The sequence below is a fragment of the Mugil cephalus genome, chromosome 20 (genome assembly GCF_022458985.1).
Source record: "Mugil cephalus isolate CIBA_MC_2020 chromosome 20, CIBA_Mcephalus_1.1, whole genome shotgun sequence".
NCBI classification, from domain to species: domain Eukaryota; kingdom Metazoa; phylum Chordata; class Actinopteri; order Mugiliformes; family Mugilidae; genus Mugil; species Mugil cephalus.
The window spans coordinates 17,189,639-17,204,816 of NC_061789.1; the positions used below are offsets into that span (position 1 = coordinate 17,189,639).

The 15,178-nt window shown below is 43.8% G+C and overlaps 1 protein-coding gene across 1 annotated transcript in view; it reads right to left on the minus strand.

The window, feature by feature from the left end:
* Positions 1–12,599, minus strand: part of plekhh3 (pleckstrin homology, MyTH4 and FERM domain containing H3) — a 29,722-nt gene extending 17,123 nt beyond the window's left edge. The window contains exons 1-2 of the mRNA XM_047571649.1: positions 11,944–12,599; positions 6,789–6,844 (exon numbers count right to left, since the gene is read on the minus strand). Coding sequence (XP_047427605.1) covers positions 6,789–6,844; positions 11,944–12,078 — 191 coding nt within the window. The 5' untranslated portion in view covers positions 12,079–12,599. The remainder of the gene's footprint in view (positions 1–6,788; positions 6,845–11,943) is intronic.
* Positions 12,600–15,178: the final 2,579 nt, after the last annotated feature.

Sequence of the window (15,178 nt, forward strand, 5' to 3'; positions counted from 1 at the left end):
CATACCATGGTTCATATTGTCCACCTCTGCGACTGGCCCCTCAAAGCAAACAAACTGCTCCCTCTGTGAGGTGTTTTTTCTACTTTTCTAACTGATGGTCATCTCTTACTTCAGCTCATGCTCAGACACAGTGAAACTTGTACGTCATTTTCTTTTCTGTATGTGTGTGTATAAATTAGTCGGAGGCAGAACCAGAAAGCAGAAGTGGGAGGCCTGACCGACTCAGGAGCCTGTCACATTATACTCAGTCATGCCGTATCACTAAGCCCGCTTGCCTGCTACAGCAGAAGCTTGCGGGGACCCCACTTAACGGCATTAAAATAAACACAGAAATGTGAGGACATCTTTTATCTGAGCTCGTTAATAACCCCTGCTACATTACGGAGACATGCACCCAGACAGACGGCCCTGAGGGGACGGAGATCTATAGAAAGCTACTCCCCGTGTGGAGCACGGTGTCTGGAATTCACACAGGGCATGTTGGTATTGCTTCAGTTTCTAGATCTCCATTTAGTACGCACTAAATATCATCACTTGTTGAGGTCTCAACCTCTCACCAACTTGTACAACGCACAGCAGGACTGGAGCCAGTTAAAGCCGTGTCCACCATGGCGGGATACAGAAAAAAGTGCTGCTCTGTAGAATATGAGATATACTGGCATTCTTCTATAGCGTTCGCACACAGGGAAATATTTTTTCCGCCCGCAGTCCAAACCCAGGTTTTGACCTTTAGCGGCACAGAATGCATGACCTTCATAGCCACTTTGACTATTGTGTCCAACATCCCTGTCCTAAACGTGAGACTGACTGCAGGCCACGGCGGCGTTAATTAACCCTTTGTCTTCCACATGATTAAATATCATTCCTTTTTACTCTATGTTAATAGTTTGTGCTGCAAACTGAGTATTTTGACACATAATTATTAAAGTGTTCCAAGATTATACAGATTACAATATAAATACTTGAGCTGTTTGATGTATATTTTCGAGCTTTATCTCAAAAAGTATAGAAGCCATAGCTTAGATATATGTATATTTAATGTGTTCACAGCTGATTTACAAATTTGTGTATCTTACAAACTGAATGACTAGCAATGGTTAGAAATTGGGTAAAAAATGAGAAATTAAGCACTTTTATTGTCTTCTTCTTCTACTACTACAAAAAAGATCATGGTGCGGTTACAATGCCAGTCCAAGGGTTAAGGCTGCTACTACTGAGAATCCTCTGAATGTCTCAGTATATGTGAGAAATCTGATTATTTAAACAAGATTAAACTTCCAAGATGGCACATTTTTTCACTGAGCGAAATGTGTGTACACTATAATTATATACAGACATAAGGGACAATCTAAAGACAGTGTAACCAATCAGAAAAACAACTTTTCCTCTGACAGAGTGTCGAGGGGTAATATGAAACCCTCATGCGCTCCAAAAGTAGATTAAACCTAAATAGATGTCAAAAAGCAGAAAACTCTGGGGAAGAAAAATGAACGCGAGAGTACCTAAAGATACACAAGACACACACACATCCACGCGGAGATGTCACACATAGCCTCTGGCTGCCTGTAGTTACTTAACAAAGAACAGATATTTCAAAGAAACCTGATAGAAAATGGCTGATAAATGAAGAAACATGTTGTGCAGCTTGGGCCAAATGTCGAAGCGCTGTTGATGTGAGAGCCTCGACTCTCCACAGCTGTCCAGCAGCCCCACAGCCTCGGCCCGGCCTCCAATCTTTTCCCCCAGTGCTACCACCCCCACATTCCCAGAAGCCCCAGCCGGGGCTGTGACGGTGGGGCCTTCATCGGGCAACTTCCTGTGGAGCGCAGGAAACAATTTGACATGGGGATTAGACGGCACATCTACCGACAGCACCTCCTTCTCGCCTGCCCTCGAGGACCGAGCGTTGGCGAGGAGAAGCATTTTTAACGTCACACTGCTCATCTGGCGAAATCCAAAATGTGCTAAAAATCAGGACTTTCCCTCCGCTCTGTCGTTCGGGGGTTAACATACTGCACGCGCGGCCTACAGAGACGAGCTGCTTTATAAAAGAAATGATTGTACTGCAAACTGAAAGGAAAAATGGAGGCAACCTGAATCCTATATATGTGATCAGACCGGCAAATAAAAAAAAAATAAAAAAAATACCAGCTGTCACGCAAAGAAGAAAAGGGGGAAGTCATGAAAATGCGAATCAGAAATGAAGAAACATGATTGAAGAGAGGAAGAGAATTGTTTCCCCATATGTACACTGATTCTATAATAACTCCAAAGCACACATTAACATCCTGTGCAGTTGCGCCAGTCGTAATGTCATCTGTCCCCTGTACAGAAGTGAGACACTGCACGGTGCACACCCAACGAATTATCCCGTGTGTGTGGTGATGAAATGAGCCCTTCAGCACACATTTATCTATCAGTTTGTCTTGTCCTGCTCTTGGACGTCCTCAGATATAACGTCCCATCCCATTTTGTCGAAACAACACAAATAAAGCTGCTCGGAAGATCGCGGGGTTGACCAGAGGCAACAAAGGACATGCCAAAGTGTATTATTTATTTGGAAAGCCTCATTTATTGGTATTGTCAAGAAAAACACGTGTTCACACTAATCTTCTAGATTAACTTCTTTTTCCTCTCGCGAACTACCGAATTCCATTGGTTTATCAAAATGACTGCCTGACCCACAAACTAAACAATGGCAGAAAAAATGGCACAATGCAACACAACTACTCCTCCATAATAAAAGGTGTATAAAATTGGCTCCAATCTGACCAGGCTTGGCTGGGTGGAGATCCCTTTCTGTGTATTACATGATGTCATCAAATCCCACAAAAAACTCATGCGGCGTCCCACCCTAGCAGGTGTGACAACACTAACAGGAGGATCAGGCAGATATCAGGTATGGTGCGTACACGCCCACGAACGTCCAATTAGCCAAAGTATGCGAAGGCTGCGCTGGCCGTGATGGAAGCTAGGACAGCTCCATTTTCCATATATGGCCGTGATGCTGCTCGCTCTTCCACGTTGACCGTGCCGTCAACGTGGAAGAGTGATACGAATGAGTAATATGTGTAATCATAGCTTAATGTTCAATTTACAATGACCTTTTCAAATCCATTTCAAATTCCAAACAATCAAAAGCGGTTTACAGCCATGCCCATTTAATGTCATAGTGATTAGATTGTAATTAAAAATAATTTTTTTTTAATAAAAAACATTAAATGGACACATGGTAGGCCTATGAATGACTGGAATTTTGAATTAAATTATTTGAAACATTGACTTAGTCATTTCTGGAGATCAACGAGTTGCTCTCAAGCAGATTAAATGTATTCGTTTCACTCAACCAGCTCCTGAAAAGTAACACTACAAAAGCAGCCAGCTCAACAGACGGAGCGCACACCTTCGTTTCCGTTCTACTGTTACGGACTGACTTTTTTTTGCGCTGACAATGACAGTGACACACTTAAAATCCGGCTGTGTGAGAGGCACAATGAGCTGATCGGTGACCGTCTGTCTGGTGGTAGCGACTGGAGTAATTGATTTCGATCCAGGGTCAAATCACAATGCTGAGACACTAATTAAAGTCAGAAAAGTGGTGTCCTTGCTCCAGGGCTTTAAATGACCGCGGTGGAAACATGTCCCAGCATACAAAGTAGGTCCTTGCAACCACAAGAACATGCACCGTTGCAAAAAATGACCACTGCGCAGATGTTTCACAGGGATAGATAATGATTCGTCCGGGTGACGATATCCAGCTCCATTAAAGCTCATGCGCTGCACACAATCGAGTTACCCACAGTACACTAGACATTATCAAGGTTCAAGAATACTGTCTGAGACCTTCATTAAGCTGCACTGGGTAATGCTATAACACTAAACAATCACAGATTCTCTGGTTTGCAGAGATCCCTCTCTTTCTCTTTCCAGTCCCTATCCCCGCCCCCACAGTGCATGGGCTGACTGCATGGGCCTCTGGCTGAAACTGGGCTGGTGGGAAAATGGGAATGTGGTGATTAAGACTGGGCCTATATGACCTTCCAGCTAAAAATACACTGTTTACTCAAGACCACTGCCAAGAAAGCCTGGACCAGGCAGAGGGGAGAGGGGAAAAAAAGTCATGTTTTGAGACCGGAGTAGGAGGGCTGTGTGACAGGAAGTCTGAGCTTGCGATTGAAGGAGTGCGTACTGTCAGCAAAATATTTTATGATGCAGAGAAAGTGGCTTTTTTAGTTCAAACGCAGTCATTCTGATTGGGAATTTGGCGAAGTGAATTGAAACCTTTTTTTCCAAATTTGTTGATTGTTACAAACACAGAAACATGGATGCTTGGCTGTCAGGAAGACTGACAGCCAAGTCCACTGCTGACATCTTTACACAAGCACCCGCTTGTTTCACACACACACCCACTTACTAACACATGAAATACATCCTTAACAGTAGTGGCTTGCATAAAATGGCAAGAATTGTGAAGCAACGAAGGGGAAGCTACAGGCAAAGCAGAAAATGGTGGGAAATACAGGTGTCGAGTTGCACTGCCCTGCCCCAGATATGAGAAGGAACTTGAGGGTGAGGAAAGTGATGGTGAAAAGGTAGTGATGATGTAAGACAGATGTGAATTGAGTATGAGCTCAACAGGATGGAGCAAGCAGCTCGATACTTGGTGGGATCTGCCTGAAAATGGCACGACCAGGGCCAAACACACAACAAATTGACCCTGTGACATTCTCCTGATTCTCTATGATATGCTATGATGATGTGATATTTGGGTGACAGCGAGATGCTTTGATCACTCTAAGCCTATGTGTAATGTTCTATTAGGAAAAATACTAGAAATGTGTGTGGCTTGTAGCCATGTTTGTGTCACTTTCCGTTCCAAGACTCAAAAGCATACTACACAAATCATGACATTTTCCACATAAAGTGACTACTGCTGTAGTCTATTTGCCTGCAACTTCCTCATACGGCAACATAGCTGAAACACACAGCACCATTATATCACAGGACTGACTGAGGTCCCTGAACTGCAAAACCACTACAGGCAGACGTGTTTGAAGTCACCACTGTGTTTTTGCAGACGTGGGCCGATCTATCTGCCTCCTTAACCACATCAGATCTGTAGCGTGACTAAATATCTCAGCATGGCCACATTTTCCTCAGTCTGCAAACATAAATCACAACAATCTCATATGGGCCATTATTCAGCATAAGTGTTTAGATCAACATCTCCACCTAGACAGTTCCATTCAATAGTTCAATAAAAGTACAAAGTAAACCAGAGCTACTCTACCCTTTTGCTACATAGCACAGTGCTGATTTATCAGAACTGGGCTTGGCTTTCCCCTTCATACCGCTGAACTTCTGGGTGTGTCCTCCCATTGGCCAGGTAATGACCAAGCACTACGCTCTCTAATCTCTGCACTCAGTGTGATGATTACAGCCATGCTCTTAACACACTCCCTTCAGAACCAGTTGTTAATTATGCCATGTGGCCTGAGGACACTTCCACTACATTATAGAAGTGACACACATACGCACAACTCTGAGCCACACCTCTTTTGGGAGTGCTGTTGAGGTAGGACTGAGTCACCCAGTCCAGTCCTCACTTCTTTCCTTCCTTCTTTCTTCTCTCAAACCTCAAGAGACAGCATGTCCTGTATGACTACAGCAAAATCTGTCTAGAGTCACCTACCCACTTCCTGGGGCAGCTCTATTCCTGTTGGGAGTTGTTGCAGACCGTTGTCTATTCCTTTGTGGAGCGTGATGGACCTATACGTCGAGCTTTGTGACTCACTGCCTGTGAGTCGGCAGATGCACAGCAGAGATTGTGGATGAGGGGACAGGGGAAGGGGGGGATGATAAGGGAACGATGCCAGAGATAGAGTGGAGCAGAGCCTGGCTACATCACTGTCTGAGATCACAGTCATGCACTAATAGTCTGGATCAAGCCTTCCATGAATCACGTCTTTTCATTGTCACCAACATTCGCTTGTAAGACACGTGACTATTTGAATTTCGCTACTTGTGACATGCGTACACGCTCCTCGGGACCAGCAGTTTGAGTGTGCAGCTTTCAAACTAACAAGTTAACTGGATTTGCTGATGTAGAGCATGGATAGGCAACATTATAATAGTGGTTAAACACAACCACCTCTGTTAATCACTGACAAGAGCAAAAATCAAAGAGTAAACTCAAAGTCTGAAAACTAATAAATACATGGTAGGTGCATTATATACACTCAGAGAATGGACGTGGGCCTTTAAGTCCTATGGGCTGAGGGGAGGGGCCTCTGTGGATCATCCCACAGATACTTGATCAGTTTGGGATCTAGTGAGTTTGGAGGCCAGGTCAACACCTTGTGCTGTTCTTCGTGTTTTTTGAGTTGTTCCTGAATCATTTTTGTGTGCGTCTGTGTCAAGGTGAATCCTGCTGGGGACGGCTGCTGCCATCAAGGAGCGCCATAGCTACAGAGCCTGGTCTGGTCAAGGTGAGCAGCACATGTCTAAGTATCGTCCACATGAATGCCAGCTCCAAAGGTTTCCCAGCAGAACATTGGATTGTTACAAGATGGTCAATTGTTATTTACTTCTCCATGTTGTGTCTGATTAATGTACACATGCAATCAAAGTGTAACTGCATGGCCGTGGGGAGAACCCCGTGAGATACTGCGGAGGAAGTGAAAAATCTGACACATGCGCCAGTCTACGGATAAGTACATAAATTCCCAGCAAGAAGGAACTATTACTTCCTAAAAATGTTAAGGGGGAACAAATCTCTCTCCTCTTACCCGTTTGTCCCATTGGCTGTGCAAGTTGGTTGAGAAACAATCACCTCAGCTGGAGTCTGTCAACAGAAGAGAGAGAAATGAGTAAACAGATGATAATGCAAGTCTGTCCTTAGAACTAGTCCACAGGTTGGAGTGGCTCCTCAATGGTTTGCTTTCAGTGGCCATGTTACAGTAGAGCACGCAGACGCCCCTGGCAGCCTCAGCACATAGCTGCACTGTTCCTGTAATGCTTGGCTTTCACTTGCAAGGGGTAAGCTGGTAGGGAGAAATATGGCATGCAAAACAGGCTAACTTAAGAAATGGGAACAGAAGAATCTTTTGTGCATGAGCTGCGTGCACCCCAGTCATCACACCCCAGAATGCTGTTCTTCAGGCCATCATTTCTTTAAGAATGTTGTCCTACAAATAAACCTAGGGTTGGAAATAGCTCATTGGAACAGTTGCTTTCATGTTCTCTATCCGAAGACTGAAGGTAAAATGCTGTTCGTCTGAACAAAAGCACAAAGAGACCAGTGGAGGTGATGTATTTGAACCACACTTTGTCTGGTAAAAGCACTGAATACAGAATAGAGCCATAAATTTTACTCAGAGAAGCACACACCAACTGCACACCAGCTATTAATATCAAATCACAAACATGCTTTCCTAGAAATTCATTTTGTGTTGAAACTGGACCTAGTGCCTCTACGGGCTAAAATGGGGCCACCACAAGCAGACATGTAAAATCAAATTTCACGGGTGGAACAATGAACTTTTCATTCCAGGAGTCCCCATGAAGCAGAAGATAGGAGAAGATGTTTCCTTTCCCAGTGCTCCGGCCCCTTGATTCCCATTCCGACCTTGGAAAACCCCATCAGACACCAGAGCTTGCCTGTGTGCAATTTGGACCGATTCCCTGTTGTGCAGAGCAGCACAGCGTGTCCCAGTGGCCTGACTTGTTGTCTATGTGAACCACAGCCTTGAGCCAGCTCCTGTGGCTGCCCCAGCCCAACTCGGGGTGTTGGCCTACCTGAAACACTATCCAGGTCAGTTCTGGGCCCCTCACAGTTCACACACCACACTTTACTACTGGGCAAACTACCCTAAGTATAGACATTGCCCCACAAAAACAGTCTAGTGCTTCTTTTTAGATGGCTCAAAAATAACAAAGAAAACATGAACTGCAAATTTATAAGCTAGTATGGAATCTGTGTTATATTTATAAGGCAGATGGACACTGAGGCAAATGAGGAAAAGGGTAGGGTTTGCATAATGAAATTTCATTAATGTTTAACTCATGGGCAGTGCTGGAAATGTCAAACCAGACAAGCAAGAATAACTGAACAGTGTGAGAAAGTGACTTATGAATGGAATAGAATGTTTATGGTAATTCCCTCTCTCTGTCCATAACCATACAGTAAATGATTAAGCCAAGCCAACGACCTCAGAAAATAAAATTCAGACAGCCAACAGATCAAAACTAATCACGTCAGTGGGAAAAGCTGTAATTTTATAACGTAAACTGATCAGACGATCAATAAACTAAGGGGACGGCTAGACAGAGTCAACATACTTGAGTCATTCTTGACAAAATTTGACATTTTACAGAAATATAGCTGTCCAATAAACATAATGGGCTCTGGGATGAGGAACAAGGATAGCGTGCGATGCAGAGTCCTGGCAAAAGATCTCCCTTTGGAAGGGCAGGGGATGAATCACTCCAGACTAGAGCAGAGCGCGGAGGAAAAGAGGGAAAGATGCCGTGATGTGTTCGTTCCGTGGTAGACTTCCGTTCTCGCTTTCCCCAGCCTACTCTCTCGCTTTCTTTCTCTCTCCCTTCAGCTCTCCTGGGAGGCTGAGTAACCAGGAGGAAATGCTTGGGCTCAGCCAGTGTCGGCCTGAAGACCAGATGTGTGGCCTGGAGGTGGTGAGGCAGAGACGCAACGGAAACCAAATATAAACCAGCCTACCGTGACACCTCTGAAGGCAGAGGGCAGTAGTGATGGTTAATGGGACCCACTCTCTGCGAAGCTGGACTGTGCCTGTTTGTTCCAAGTAACAGGATGCACTGCGGTGCTCCAATCCATACTTACAACTGCCCTGGCCTAAACACTATGTAGTTTAATGGTAAAGGTTACATAAAAACTGAATAAAGGTTGCAAAGGAAACATGGAAAGAAGAGGGAATGACGGATGTCCTGGCCTAAAATTAGTGCCTAGCTGTCCCAACACTGGAGGCATTCAGCTCAGTGTGACTGTTTGGGCAGCTGCTGAAGGGCAGTTTCTTCGAATGAGGGCTGTAAACATGAAGGGAAAAGGTTCTAACATGGCACTGTGCTCTTGATGGCCAAGCTTGCATAAATGTCAGCACTGACTCATGATTCCAACCTCAGTAAGAAGGACCCTGGCAGGGAACGGGGTTAGCACAGCATATGGCTTTGGTATTGGACGTGGATGCTACACGTCATGGCATCCTCTTGGCAACATGTTGAAAAACAACGCAGAAGACTGTGGTGAGATTTTTGGATGTCTTGAGGAGGGAGACTCCACCAGACCTGTGGGTTACTGTGGTCATCCCTGACAGGAGCTGGACAGAGGCCTACTAAATGGAGTATTTCAGCATTAGAAAGCCCCAAAAACACACGCACACCCAGGGAGGTCTGACCCACCGTCTGAAAATGTAACTTGGAAAACTCTGAACCGTAAATGAGTTCTCTTGGTGGAAGATGGTAGGTAGCCCTGCAGGGCTTTCCCATACCTATCACTGAGGTCATCAACCATCCACCCTGCACCACCCCCTCTGTTGACACCATGGAAAGCCAAACAGTAAAACTGCCTAAATCTGTATATTCTGCGGGGGAGTTCCAGGGCGTATTAGCCGACGTTGGTCAGCTGACAGTATTGGTAAAGAGTGGTTCAGTGGAGGTCTTAATTATTGGCCCAGTGTGAACTATTGACACTAATGTACAATGTCCAGCAAAGACTAGTGACAAGGATCAAGAGGAAATAGGATTTGCTCGAGAGAACTGATGGCCAGCAAACAATAAGGAACTGATAATCAATAGCTCATTCCCATCTTGGTGTCAGAAGAAAGGCCCAAATAATTGTTTTGCAGCATTTGGCTACTTGATGAACATCGTCAGTTACAACAGTCAATAAAATGGTTCCTTCCATTATGAAGTAATCTGATCAACGGAAGAGCCCTAAGCACATGATACATTAAGACAAAATGTTCCTGTAGGGCAAATGTATCACTCAGATTAATAGAGGCAGACTAACATTTTACGGTTCGGGACAAGTCAATTCATATTCATGAATATTTACAAGCACAAATCAATAGAGCCAGGACTCAGGTCAGTGATGGAACATTGTAGAGGACAGAGCAGCTCTAAAGACAAAGAAGCATTATGAGCTTCACAGTTGACAGTTTCGCACTACCACGTATTCAAAGGCAGATTAGACGGGAATTATTTATTAAGAGGTTCCAAACTTTGAACTGGCTTTTGAAGATTTTCTCTGTATTCCGACAAATCCAAAAACAAATCAGCCCTACTACCTCTGTGTTTACTATGACTGAGATCGACGGCAGTGAATTCAGTGGGCTTGGCTTGACATGCAATGACTAATAAGTGATGATGTACAAAAGTAAACATCATTGCACTTTATTACAGCTATGTTGTTTCAGTTACTAGTTGCTAATCTATGTGAAGATTTTGACAAGGGTAAAATTGATAGTTTGGGCTATTTTGTGACAATTATGCCCGTTCCAGTCTTTATTTGCGCTAGGCTAAACAGCAGAAGGCCTGAATTGAGTCCTTTAATCAATGTAATGTTATAAAGCCTGACCTTCTTCAAACAATCAGCAATTCAATAAACACTAAGCCAAATCCACCCACGTAGATCCAGGAAGGTTACAGGAAAAATATCCCTGTGTCTCAGTTTAGAAGGCCATCAGCCGTCTCTATCGGGACGTGTTACTGTGATCTTGTATCGATTACAGCTATGGAGCACAGCTGACCACCAGAGGCCAGCCAGACAGTACATTATGGCCAAGACTGGGTGGGCTCCACACCAACACCTCTCTGGATAACACTGAGCAACAGATGTTGCTCTTATCTGGTGGTTGTTGGTGCCGGTAGACTTCTGTTGAGCCTATAACTGTGTTAAACTTATCTGTTTTCCATCGCTTTCATGCAAATTGCTCTGGTGTCATACTGGTTGGTTGCAAGCGCACAAAGGGCCAATAGATATATACAACAGGATATGCAAGTAGTTGCTCCAACTGATAATTCTCACATCTGCAAAGCAATGGTGTTAGTTTAACTTATATCTCACCGGCAAAACTTATCCCAACAATATGAAATAACACATGATGCAAATTTAGCTTGCACTGAAAACATTTTGAGAAACTGCACGTTTAAAGTGCGTGTCTTATATTTGGAAAGGCAAAAACCACTGGTGAATATTTAAGGGTAGATTTTTCTAGTGTGCTGTACATACAGACTTGCATGTTGGCTTATATAGCAAAAGCCTACCTCAATTCAAGGCAACAATGCCCCCTCACAAGTGGGTGGACAATGCTGAACTCTCTGTGCCTGATCAGATGACTAACATTACAGAGAAGACAAGGCCACAGTCTTATTTGCAATTGAGCGAAGGGAGGCCAAACACACAGGATCACTTCAGCACGCCGAGTTTTACAGTTTGCATCAGAGCGTGCGTGCGGGATTGCTCAACACTGCCTCCCAGATCATGCAAACCTAAACGTCAAGCTGGGCAGCAGCGCATTCTGTGTGCTGCATCACCGACTGGGGCTTGCACCGAGCAGGGTGATGAAGTCGCACAGACAAAGTTAACAGATAACACAATGTGCTCACATGCCAACACTCCAGCTTGGCCACTTCAGCGGGGGCAATCTTGTGAGCACAGACTGAATTTCTTATCATAGGCTGAAGTTGCAATCTGTATTTACATTTCAAGAGTAATCGCTTTTATATCAAGAACTGTTTGCACAAAAGAATAAATTACACTCTTGAATCTGGCCCTCTTTCACAGAATTCAATGAGTCACGAGGAAGACCAAAAGTCCTAACAGTCACCACTGACATTTTCAAAAGTACATATTATGAAGTGTTCATGAGCACGAGGTGTCGCCTAGTGCAGGTGGAGAGCTCTTACCCGTCCATTGGGAGTCAAGTCCTCCTTGTTGCGCAATTCAAAAGACTCTTCCTCCTCTTTCTCCCCATAGTCCCGTCGGAGCAAACTGAAGCCCTGCCTGCAGCACAGAAACCAGCAAACTCCTTGCAAAGGCATTCAAATGAGGTTAAATCAGTCGTGTTCCGCTATCCAGGTCGGTGAATTTAACATTCACGGAGTTGTCTCTCGGCCGCAAGTACCTCCCAAGTGCGTGAGAGCATACAGCATACCCCTCTCCATAGATATCCAGCGGGGAGGATGAAGTGTAGCATAAGCCTATTCTCTCATATCTGACCGAGACACACAGAGAACGTCTGCTAATGAAACATGACAGCGGTCCTCGTCCCGAGACAACCGACAGAGAAGCGGCTCAAGGAGAAACCCTCGCCTCTTTTCTAGGACTCCAGCTGCTTCGATCGCGACACCTTGCTATCCCGGTATGAACTTCACACGAAGTGCAACAAAAAACAAAAACAACAAAAAAAAGGTATTTACTGTCCCAACCTGGGTCTGTAGGTTAAAGAGCGCCTGTCAAGAGCAGCTCTGTTGATATTAACATTTCCTACGCACATATGCTATGTGAGGTGAAAGCCCACCTCAGCAGAACGGCTGTCTCACTCCTCAGTTTCAACTACAGCGTGCTGCAGCTGGGACAGGATGGTGTGGGAGACGACGCCACGCCCACTAGCTCAGGTCTAACCGGTGATTGGCCAAGCGCGGACACTCCCCGGAATAACACGCCCACAAGACCCGACCGTACACCCCAACAGAACATCACATGTCCTGCGGTGGACGACAGTAATCAAATCATCCAAATCGCCATGATGTCCCATAATACTCTTATAACAACTGTCTGTTGTCCTCATTAGTAGGAATATTTTTTATAATAACTCACGAATCCCCTGTGATGTCTGTGGAAATTCATATAGCGAGGTGTGTTTGGCTCTGCAGTCAGTGCAGTGACTTCAATTTGTCTTTATTGTGTTTTCCTCTGAAACTTTCTTCTAAAGCAGGGGTGTCAAAGTCATTTTACTTTGGAGGACAATTTAACATAGTAAAATAATGACATTTGTGTAGAACTTTGTGTATTTTTGACTATTATTTGTTTTTGCGCAAAAAGAACAAGTAAATCAGGAAAATGTTTAGATGTAATAAACTATCCTTTAAAAAAATTAAATTTCTAAGTGTAATTGCGGTCTGCTGTTTCACCCTGGGTCTGTGTTCTGTCCATTTCTTTGACTCAAACAAATTAGGAATAAAAGTCACTTTGTAAATTCATGCTGTGGGCCAGGTTAGATCCTCTAGCAGGCCGCTTTTGACCCGCAGGTCATATGTTTGACACGTGTGTTCAAACTGAGAAATATAATGGACATGGGGTTACTGATGTTAAAACTGAACAATCAATATTCATTCAGACATTTTAATGTGATTCCTGGCCTGAGATGAGTTACTGCTGTGGTTATTTAGCTACAGTCACTTAGGGGAGAATGTCATCAATAATGAATGACGGATTCAGACCATTTACTTTTTCAGTTCATTCAAATTTTTACTTAGATTATGGTAACATTGCACTAAAAGTCTACATTCTTTCTATTCAGGATGGCATGTTTCAGGTCTTAGTATTTATACTGCATTTAACATTGTTTAGTCACAGAAATGTGTCATAAACTGGTAATATAACCTTGATACAAAAATATCTGTTACATACATTTAATTTAAAAAAATTTTATGATAGAATCAGTATAAAGTACCATAACAAGGAGAATGAAAGAGTCCGGGTGGAAGTGAGTGTACTATATTTACATTACAGCTTGTAATACAACTTTTTACATATCAAGATGAAGACAAGCTTCACTGGTAGAGAGTAAATATCAGATCATTGTTGACTGACTTAAAAACCTGTGGTCAAATCGATAGTGTCATATTATTGCCCACAGCCCTTTTACATTCCCTGCATTTTTTGCAGATGTTATTCCTTTTTCTTTTTTTGTTTTAACTCTACTGCTTTTTTTTGTGAGCACACACACTCCTTCCTCAACTCTACTCTTCAAACAGTGTTCAAAGATGCAGCGGTAGGAGGTGGGAGGACTGGTGCTAAATCCAGACACGTGACACATCCAGCCCCCACGGCACTCATGCTTGTTTCTCCCTTAATATCCCTTCATTTCCCCCCCTCTCTGCTCTGTGCAGACTCCCCCCACACATCCCAGTCAGCTGGCGTTAACTCATTCGGCACCAAGCCTGCACAGTCTAACACTTTATTTTGATTCTTTCTTCTTTCATTCAGATTTTCCACCAAAATACAAGCACACAACAGTTTTTGCACCAAGCCCCATGAGCACATCTGCCATTCGCATACTTTTAACCCTTGTCCCCTTTGTGTCCTCCAGGGGTTTCAAAATCAATATAAAGGCTCACGGATGCGCCTTTTGAGCTGGGGTGTACTTAGCCTTATAGACAGCAAGTCTGACCTCCTCTCACACACACACACAAAACACAATGCCCCACATTTCAACCTCCAGTAATTACAGGAAAGAATAAAAGAACCTAACTCACATCATTGCAAATTTCTTTCTTGCTAATATTTACATGTTTGTATAGCTATATAATCCCATATTTTTATTTGGGAGAAATATTTCCTCTATCCTCTTCTTGAAACCACAGCAGCCTTTCTCTCAGTATCTCTCTCCAGGCCAGATCCTCCCAGTCCTCCCCCATATCCCAAAACAATACGCTAGGGGCCCCAGCTCCCACAGACCTGGAGGAACATATGTTTTATTTTTAGAGCCTTTCCTCAGCCCACTAAGTGAAAAAAAAAAAAGAAAAACCCTTCTTCCATTTACGGTTTTTGCAAGAGCTGTATAGTACAATGAACAAAAGTCTATATAATATATTAGTGATATCATCTTAATCCTCAAATATCAGAGAGGGTTAGTAGAATACTGTCTGTGGTTATGCTTTCATTATTTGATGACAAAGGAGGTAAACTTTGTCCCAGTTTTTTCATTCTCTTTCTTCCTACGCCCCCTCCTCTGTCCCTCCATTCCCCTCTTTCCGGGAGACGATACACGATTCTCTATCGGTACACACGCACATTCTTGGATACACGCAAGATAACCCGATACAGTGAGTCAAGCTGAGGCACCAGATCAGGAGTAGGGCGGATGATTTGGTCAGGGCTCCCGGTAAGAACACAAGCTGCCAGAAGACAGTGAGG